The 10,426-nt window shown below is 32.6% G+C and overlaps 1 protein-coding gene across 1 annotated transcript; it reads right to left on the bottom strand.

The window, feature by feature from the left end:
* Positions 1-497: 497 nt before the first annotated feature.
* On the bottom strand, positions 498-8,779 carry LOC310944861 (cysteine and histidine-rich domain-containing protein 1). The gene is made up of 11 exons (XM_083910704.1): positions 8,579-8,779; positions 7,435-7,484; positions 7,273-7,329; positions 6,720-6,874; positions 5,404-5,507; positions 5,228-5,280; positions 3,527-3,597; positions 3,303-3,405; positions 2,541-2,660; positions 2,210-2,272; positions 498-1,038 (listed from the first exon to the last, which is right to left on the bottom strand). Exons 1-11 carry the CDS (start codon positions 8,643-8,645, stop codon positions 604-606), a joined length of 1,278 nt encoding a protein of 425 aa, XP_083766830.1. The 5' UTR covers positions 8,646-8,779; the 3' UTR covers positions 498-603.
* Positions 8,780-10,426: the final 1,647 nt, after the last annotated feature.

The raw sequence follows: 10,426 nt of genomic DNA, 5'->3' as shown, positions 1-10,426 counted from the left end.
GATGTGACCGTACTACGTTGCTTTTGTGACCGTACTACGTCGTTTTTGTCATCGTACTACGTCGCTTTTGGGACCGTACTACGCCGCGGTACTACATACCTTTTGTGACCGAAATACGTCGCTTTTGGGACTGTCCTACGTCACTTTTGTGACCATATTAAATGGTCATAGAATGTCGCTTCTGTGACCGTACGACGTCGCTTTTGAGACCGTACTACGTCGCTTTTGTGACCATACTACGTTGCTTTTGTGACCGTACTGCGTCGCTTTTGGGACCGTACTACGTCGCCGTACTACGTCGCTTCTGTGAACGTACGACGTTGTTTTTAGGACCGTACTACGTCGCTTTTGTGTGTGGTGCCCCTGAGCAAGGCGGTACCCAGCCCCCCCAGCCCGTTGATCCACAGGTGAAGATAAAGTGCTGAGGTCAAATTCACGATCACTAATTTGCTCTCACACCGAATGAAAGTGATTCTGATTGAAAACAGAACATCGTCACAGATCTAAAAAGGTCTTTATTATAAAAGCGTTTCTTATAAATCAAATCACTTCTACGTTAAAAACAGATTCAGACCTTGATGATTAAACTCGAGACCTTGATTTTCAGGACAGTTCCTCCAGATCAGGCAGGTCTTCGTAGCCTTCCTGTCCGTCCTGCGTCCTCTGCTCCTCCAGCTTCTTCTTCTCCTCCTCCGCCTTCCTCCTCTCCTCCATCGCCTTCTTCATCTCCTCCTCCACCTCCTTCCTCTGGACGTTCTTCTTCTTCTCCTCGTCCTCCTTGTCTTTGCGCTGCTGTTTGTTCTCCGGCGTGTCGTAAGCCCACTCCTCGTCCGAGTCGCTGATGTCGTCGTCGTCGATGTCCCAGTCGGGTCGAGTGGACTCTGTGTTCTCGGAGGAGGAGGAGTTCTCTACGGGCTCGGGTTCAGGTTTGTAGTTGGGATCCTCCAGTTTGCCCCAGGACACCTGGTCGGCTTTACGCAGGGAAATCTCCACTTTGGACGGAACCATGTTGACTGAGCTCTGTTTGACGTTCACCACCTGAGGCAGCAGCAAAACAAACAAAGAAAGAACGGTGAAATAAAGGAGTATTACGTACATTTACTGCATTAAGTGAAATCGAGATTTTTCCGAATTTTTAAAAAACTGACTTATTTGTACCTAGCGGCAGAAAATGTCATCTTATATTATAAAACATTAATATTGAGTTTCTTGACTTAAAATATTAATGATATTTTGACATTTTAACCCTTTAAAGGCGAACATGTTTACACAACTCTATTTTTAGGGTTTGTATATAATATTAATGCAGTTTTTGGGTAGATGACATTTTCTGCCACAAGGAACAAATAAGTCAGTTTTTTGTTTTTTTTTTTCAAATCAGACAAATCTTGATTTCACTGGCAGATTTTGATTATTGAATGCAGTAAATGCAGTTTTTATTGGTCCTGCCTCAGGTGGCGAACGTCAAATAAATAAAAAAAAATGGTTAAATAAAGGAGTATTACGTACATTTACTGCATTCAATAATCCAAATCTACCAGTAAAACTTTTGCCCGATTTAAAAAAAAAAAAAAAATGTCATCTTATATTGTATTAAATATTAATATTTATTTTCCACTTTAAATGAGTCAGTCTTTGACATAGCAAATATTAATGATATTTTGACATTTTAACCCTTTAAATGCTAGCATCTTTACACAACGCCAGTATTTTTACGATTAAAAAATATTAATATATAATATTACTGCAGTTTTTGGGTAGAAGACATTTTCTGCCTCTAGGAACAAATAAATCATTTTGGTTTTTTTTAAATTTTAAATCAGACAAATCTCGATTTCACTGGTAGATTTTGATTATTGAATGCAGTAAATGTACGCAATTCTCCTTTATTTAACTGTTGTTGTTTTTTGTTTTTTTCAAAAAACTGTTAAATAAAGGAGTATTACATACATTTACTGCATTCAATAATCAAAATCTAGCAGTGAAATCGATATTTGTCTGATTTATTAAAAAACTGACACATTTGTTCCTTGTGGCAGAAAATGCCCACCCAAAAACTGCTGTAATATTATAATATTTATTTCTAAAAAGACAGCAGAGTTGTGTAAACATGCTCACCTTTTTGCGTAGCTTAGCCATGTTAGGCTAATTTAAGGCCTTTTAGCAATAAGACGTTTGTGTGTATTTCAGTGTGTACTTTGACACTCACCCCCCACAGGTGAAAGTCTCTCTTGAAAATCTTATCGTTCTCAAACTGCATTTGACACGAGATCTGCAGGAGAGAAGTTTCATCAACGTTAAAAAAAAACAATTCATGTTCAATAAATTTAAAAAATCAAATAAATGCAAATCTAATAAATCTCTAATGCAAAGATTAACAAATGCAGTTATTATTGAACACATTTTTAAAAACAGACAAATTTTAACAAATTTAAAATTAGAAATGTTTAAACTGTGAAAAAAAGATTGACACATTTGAACTTGTGGTAGAATATATATATATATATATATAATAATATCTAGTGTTTTTAAACACTCACCACTGTGGGATTAGCTTCTATGGAGGTAAAGTCAGGATTAGCATTCTTGGCGTAAATCGTCACGACAACATTGTTTCCAGTTTGGTGCCAGTCGTGTCGACACGCCACCTTCTTCTTGTCCTGTAAAAGTGTGAATATATTAATATATATATATACATATATGTATATGTATACATATATATATATATATATATATATATATGTATATATATATATATGTATATATATATATATGTATATATATATATATATATATATATATGTATATATATATATATGTATATATATATATGTATATATATATATATATATGTATATATATATATATGTATATATATATATATACGTATATATATGTAAGTGATTCAGAGTAACTGTTACTGTTGATGTCAAAATCTAAACAAAAATCAATTTAAGGATAAAAAAATCTGTCAAGGCCAGAGTTTCTGAATTTAAAGATTATATACGTACATTTACTTTAAAAATACGTTTTAAAAATTTAAGGCAACATTTTCAAATTTGAGACAAACCAGGAAGAAAATCAGAATAAAAATAATGTATTAGAACGGTAGCACAGTACAGTAGCACAGTACAGTACAGTAGTACAGTAGCACAGTACAGTAGTACAGTAGCACAGTACAGTACGGTACAGTAGTACAGTACAATAGTACAGTACAGTACAGTAGTACAGTAACACAGTACAGTAGTACAGTAGCACAGTACAGTAGAGTAGTGTAGTACTACAGTAGAGTATAGTAGTACCTGTCTGGGCGTCCAGCGGTGTTTCCCTGTGCTGCAGCCTTTCTGGTCCAGAAAAGCGTTGAAGTCTGTTGTTGTTATCGAGCAGCAGCTCCAGTATTTATAACTACACAAAGAAACACAAACGTGTTTTTACGACGTATTTACGACGTATTTACGACGTATTTACGGTTTAAAGACACATTCTGAAGGTTCAGCATCGTTTAAATGAAAGTTATTTTTCTTACCCCTCGTGGAAAACAGGAGCTCCAGGATGATGAAGACAAACGTCAGCGTCTGTGTCTGGACCTTCATACAACTGAAATATACACATTATCACACATTTATACTGAAATATAAACATTATTACACATTTATACTGAAATATAAACATTATTACACATTTATACTGAAATATAAACATTATTACACATTTATACTGAAATATAAACATTATTACACATTTATACTGAAATATAAACATTATCACACATTTATACTGAAATATAAACATTATCACACATTTATACTGAAATATACACATTATCACACATTTATACTGAAATATAAACATTATTACACATTTATACTGAAATATAAACATTATTACACATTTATACTGAAATATAAACATTATTACACATTTATAAACATTATTACACATTTAAACTGAAATATAAACATTATTACACATTTATAAACATTATTACACATTTATACTGAAATATAAACATTATTACACATTTATACTGAAATATAAACATTATTACACATTTATACTGAAATATAAACATTATTACACATTTATAAACATTATTACACATTTAAACTGAAATATAAACATTATTACACATTTATAAACATTATCACACATTTATACTGAAATATAAACATTATTACACATTTATAAACATTATTACACATTTAAACTGAAATATAAACATTATTACACATTTATAAACATTATCACACATTTATACTGAAATATAAACATTATTACACATTTATAAACATTATTACACATTTATACTGAAATATAAACATCATAACATTCACCACAGAAACATAAACATTAGACACTTTATCTCGTAATTATGAGATATTTTCTCGTTAGCGTACGTTAACTTACTTTAGCTTAGCAGAGATAAGATCTCGTAATTACTCGAGATAAAGTTTCTAATTTACTGAACAATTTCGTTTTTTGGAACCTTATTTTTCTTATTTCGACAATTAAAAAAAAGGGTTTAAAACTTGTTTGTAAAACAACGCAAAGTAAAAAATTCAAAAAAAGTAGCAACTCTACACTGTAAAAAATGTATATGTTCTGTCAATTTTCTTATTTTATAAAGATTATAAAACATTTCTGTGTAAAATCTCCATAAAAAAAAGAATTATTTAGTATTAAATGATGTCGTTTTATGAATCTTTTGGAACAATATTTAGTTTTTTGTTTAATTTTTTTTGCCTTTTTTTAGTTTTTATAAAACGAAGTGTTTTACATCTTTATATATTTTTTTAATAATCATATGTTTCTCTTTGTAAAATCTGAATGTATCTATAAAAAAATATTTATTGCGTGAAGTATAAAAACAACACAATCTGAATATGCACACATTTTATATATATGTATATATATATATATATATATTTATACATATATATAATTAATGAATAATCAAAAATTTTCATAAAAATGTTATGTTAAGTTGAAATAAATTGAATAAACAAACAATAAAAACATTATAATGTGTTTGAATCTATAACAGGTTTAAAAAAAGTGACATTGTGCAGTCGAACATATGTTGTTCCTTTGTGAATCCACTAGATGGAGCCGTTACTAAGCTTTACTGAGTGTGTGTGTGTGCGTGTGTATGTGTGTGTGTGTGTGTGAGAGAATAAAAGAATAATTTCACACATAAAAACAGACAAAAACAAAAACAAAAACTCACAGTTTTACATCCAGCGTTTTTGCATCTCGTCCCGACGACAACTGTTCGACTCTCTGACGTCACAGAAACAACAAAAATATAATATTAGACAAAAATAATCTGAGGTTGATGGATTTTTTTTTTTTGGTACAAACAACAACAACAACAACAACAACAACAACAACAACAACAACAACCTTTTTTCTCTTCTTCGATTCTTTTACTCGTCTCCAGTTTGTCCAGGAGTTCAGTCAGAGACGCAGAAACTTTGAGCGGAAGTTTGACCTTTGGCTCCTCTGAACTACACACACACACACACACACACACACACACACACACACACACACACACACACACACACACACGTTACCATGGAAACAAAGACAAAAAAAAATCAGTTTAAACCTGAAAAATCAGTGTTTTTTTAATAAATTCACCAAGCTTTTTTCGCCCTTCGTAAATGAACAAACTCGTCAGAACGCGTTTATCGTACGGACATGAAAATTGCTACAATTTGACCTGGACACGTCAAAAGCAAAATGTTATCGAAACTTTTTACAGATTGAAAAGGGCGTGGCCACGGAAACCATCGGAAGTTTCGCAAATTTTTCGACCCCTCGAACAGGAAGTGACCTATGACTTCGCCATACGTTGACCGATCGCCTCGAAACTTCACCGGTAGAACAAGACGGTGACCCTGAAAATGTTGCACACACACACACACACACACACACACTCTTGTACTTGCTGCATACTGAGGACCAGCATTTCCAATTTATAAATCAACACAATTACAAATATCTACTTCCTGAATGACATCTACAAAGAACTACTGGTTGTAGTGCCATAAAATATCTGCAGGTGGAGCCCCAGAGCAAAAAGGGCTGGAAAATGTTTTCTATTTTTTATTTTTTTTGGTCCAAAATTTTACAAAAACATCATACAAAAATTTGAAAAAAAAAATTGACCCAAAATGTTTGGTCCAAAATTTGAAAAAACGTAATATTATAATATGTCGTCCAAAAAAAGTTGCCCCACAATTGTTGGTCCAAAATTAGAAAAAATTTTTTTACCCAAAATTAGAAAAGAAAATTTGACCCAAAATTAGAAAAAAAAATTTGACCCAAAATTAGAAAAAAAAATTTACCCACAATTTTTGGTCCAAAATTAGAAAAAAAAATTTGACCCAAAATTAGAAAAGAAAATTTGACCCAAAATTAGAAAAAAAAATTTGACCCAAAATTAGAAAAAAAAATTGACCCAAAATTTTTTCGTCCAAAATTTGTCAAAAACGTCATACTATACTATGTTCTCCGAAATTTGAAAAAATCTTTGAAAAAAATGTTTGGTCCAAAATTTGACAGAACAAAGCGAGGACCTGCCAAAATGTCCTCACTCCGTAAAAATGACCTCACTTTGTTGGTTAAAAACCCTCACTGGTCCTCAGTATGCCGCAAGTACAAGAACACACGCACACACACACACACACACGCACACACACACACACACACACCTGGGTCTCTCTCTCTGCAGCTTCTCTGCAGATTTTGGTCCGCGGTAAATAATCTCTGGGCCGTTGGCGAGTTTGGTCTCGGCCTTCTCGGACGTCACCTCGGGTCTCAGCGGCTCCTGAGGTTTCTCGTTGCTATGGCGACCGCGGGTGCAGCCCTGTTTGAAAAAAAAAAAACGACACTTCAGTCTGAGGGAAAATCTAAAAAACAACAAGTTTTTATCATTTATGCAACTCATAAAATCCACGTCAACCAAAGCCCAGAGAGAAAATCAGTGATTTTAGCTCATGGAGACACAGGAGCTGCTGGACGACTGCTGCCCCCCTGTGGTCAGCGTGTGTCACTGCGGTGAATCCAAATACAGTTCAAACACTAAAGTTGCAGAATAAAACATTTGAACTGAGCGATGGAGGCAGCAGTGGATCCACGACTGCTGTGAACTCCTGTGTTACTGTGACTTTGGGCTTTGGTGCAGGAGAGTGAGTGAAGTTTACAAACTAAAGAGTGAAACAAAGATTTTATATCAAAAATCACAGTTTGACGGCTCATTTTCACCTTGATGGAGAGGAACTCTGAAAAGTCCGTCGTCCTTTTCCGACAGCATGACCAACCCTGAGGAGACACACACACAAACACACACAAACAAACAAACAAATGTATGTTTTCTTTATGCAGGAAGTTTAAAATGTTGTTGTTTATTTGTTTGTTTGTTTTTACCTTCAGAGCGTCGTGGAAGATGGGAATTCCTGGATGAAAGAGGCAGGAATCTGTGGAGAGAAGATAGTGATTCTGTTTATAGACGAACCAGCAGCTGCTCACTGAGCTCAACATGTGTGTGTGTGTGTGAGCCGTATAAGGCCACACACACACACACACTCTTGTACTTGCTGCACACCGAGGACCAGCATTTCCACTTTATAAATCAAAACAATTACAAATATCTACTCCATGAATGACATCTATAAATAACTACTAGGTGCAGTACCATAACATGTCTGCAGGTGGAGCCCCAGAGCAAAAAGTGTGTGAATCCACCAGGGCTGGAAAATGTACCATATGTTGTACCAAATTATAAAGTATAGCATGTTTACAACCTAAGGAAGTGATTTGAATGAAGACAAAGTGAGGACCGGGCAAAATGTCCTCACTTTGTAAAAATGTCCTCACTTTGTTGGTTAAAAACCCCTCAATGGTCCTCAGTATGCAGCAAGTACAACACACACACACACACACACACAGAAAAACTTTAGCCAAAAATGACTCAACATTTTTCTCTTGTCTTTTAGGCTAAAAACAAACAAAAACATTGTGTTTGTGCAGTTTTTTAAAAATGTATAAAAAAAACTTGTTTTTCCACAAAACGTACGAGAGTTGATTTAAAAAGTTACGTATAAGTTCCTCGTGTTAAATTTTACGCTAAATAACGCTTACGTCGGCCGTGAGAGAGCGATAAATATCGCAGTTTTATTAGAAAAGTGACACTAAAGCTAAAGCTAAAGCTAAAGCTGTTAAATTAGCATTTTATTTTTTCATAAATGAATGAGTTTGACTGAGTATTTTCAAAATAAAAGCTTTAATTCAACCATTGTTTGTAAGAAGATCACAGTTTATTCCCTTTTCGTACTAAAACAACTATAATTATGTGAGAGTTTAGTGATAAAAATAAAGACTTTAAGCATAAAATAGATTAAAAAAGGCCGAAATATCACGAAACAGAACGTGTTTTAAAACAAAGAGAAAGTTGTAAAATAACGCTTTAGTTGTTGAATTTGAGGTTTCTTTGTCGTCTGTTTTCCGCTCAGATTCATTGAGTTTGGTTTAAAAACGTGACGTTTGAATGAAAAGAAGAATAAAGTCTCACCGTCGTTGTTCTGTTCGGCCTCAAACTTCTGTCCACAGCCTTTGTTGAAGCAAAGCAGAGACGACATGATTCACTCTGAACTCTTTAAAAGAGAACTTTTTAAAGAGTTCAGAACTTTAACGTCCAGAAGTTTCTCCACACGAGACCAAGAGAAGAAGAAGAAACAGAGGAGTGGAGGAGGCCTTCTAGAAAGAGCTGAAGAGGAGGAGGAGGAGGAGGAGGAGGAGGAGGAGGAGGAGGAAGAGGAGGGTCAACTGTTTCAGTCTGAATGAAAGTTAAAAATAGCTGAGGTCCGTTCACAGCTGTCAGGACTAATCTGAAGGTGGACGACAGCGTCACATTCCTGCTGCAGTGTCGTCTGTCACTGACGCTCACTTCCTGATATCGGAAATTTTTTTTTTTCCGTGTGAAGTGAAATAAAAATAAAAACTTTTAAAAACACTTTAAACTTTAAAAAACCCTGCACCCTAACCCCTGCAACTGAATTGTGTGTAGGAAATTTACTAAAATGTGCTAACGTTTCATCTTTGTGAATTTATTTCATGTTTTGAGTCATTAAAGTTGTGATGTGAAAAAAGTCGTAATATTACGAGAATAAAGTCGTAATATTAAAAACTTGTTTTAATATTACAAATTTATTCTCGTAATATTAAAAAGTCTTAATATGAGAATAATTCATAATATCAAAAAGTCATATCAAAAAGTCGTAATATTAAAAAAAGTCGTAATATTACGAGAATAAAGTCGTAATATTACGAGAATAAAGTCGTAATATTACGAGAATAAAGTCGTAATATTAAAAAAGTCGCAATGAGAATAAAGTCTTAATATTATGAGAATAAAGTTGCAATATCAAAAAGTCGTAATATTAAAAAAGTCGTAATATTACGAGAATAAAGTCGTAATATTAAAAACTTGTTTTAATATTACAAATTTATTCTCGTAATATTAAAAAGTCTTAATATGAGAATAATTCATAATATCAAAAAGTCGTAATATTAAAAAAAGTCGTAATATTACGAGAATAAAGTTGTAATATTAAAAAAGTCGCAATGAGAATAAAGTCTTAATATTATGAGAATAAAGTTGCAATATCAAAAAGTCGTAATATTAAAAAAGTCGTAATATTAAAAAAGTCGTAATATTAAAAAAAATTAATATTAAAAAAAGTCGTAATATTACAAGAATAGTCGTAATATTAAAAAAAGTCGCAATGACAATAAAGTCTTAATATTATGAGAATAAAGTTGCAACATTAAAAAGTTGTAATATTAAAAAAGTCGTAATATTAAAAAAGTCGTAATATTACAAGAATAAAGTCGTAATATTAAAAAGTCGTAATATTAAAAAAGTCGTAATATTACAAGAATAAAGTCATAATATTAAAAAAGTCGTAATATTATGAGAATAAAGTCGTAATATTAAAAAGTCGTAATATTATGGGAATAAAGTCGTAAAATTAAAAAGTCGTAATATTAAAAAAGTCGTAATATTACAAGAATAAAGTCGTAATATTAAAAAAGTCGTAATATTATGAGAATAAATTCGTAATATTAAAAAGTCGTAATATTATGGGAATAAAGTCGTAATATTAAAAAGTCGTAATATTATGGGAATAAAGTCATAAAATTAAAAAGTCGTAATATTAAAAAAGTCGTAATATTACAAGAATAAAGTCGTAATATTAAAAAGTCGTAATATTATGAGAATAAAGTCGTAATATTAAAAAGTCGTAATATGAAAATAAAGTTGCAATATCAAAAAGTCGTAATATTAAAAAAGTCGTAATATTACGAGAATAAAGTCGTAATATTACAAGATAAATGTTATTTTACAACAGTAAAGTGA

This window comes from Microchirus variegatus, assembly GCF_963457635.1.
Source record: "Microchirus variegatus genome assembly, chromosome: 2".
NCBI classification, from domain to species: Eukaryota; Metazoa; Chordata; class Actinopteri; order Pleuronectiformes; family Soleidae; genus Microchirus; species Microchirus variegatus.
The sequence above is the reverse complement of the archived record's forward strand: the minus strand, read 5'-3'. Positions and strand labels throughout refer to the sequence as shown.

Excerpts from the sequence above, each read along its gene's own strand:
- LOC310944861 (XM_083910704.1), bottom strand. The coding sequence starts at position 8,645 with ATGTCGTCTCTGCTTTGCTTCAACAAAGGCTGTGGACAGAAGTTTGAG. Across the intron at positions 6,875-7,272 it reads CAGAGTTCCTCTCCATCAAG|GGCTGCACCCGCGGTCGCCA; the intron begins GTGAAAATGAGC and ends TTTTTCAAACAG. Across the intron at positions 2,273-2,540 it reads TAGAAGCTAATCCCACAGTG|ATCTCGTGTCAAATGCAGTT; the intron begins GTGAGTGTTTAA and ends TCTCTCCTGCAG.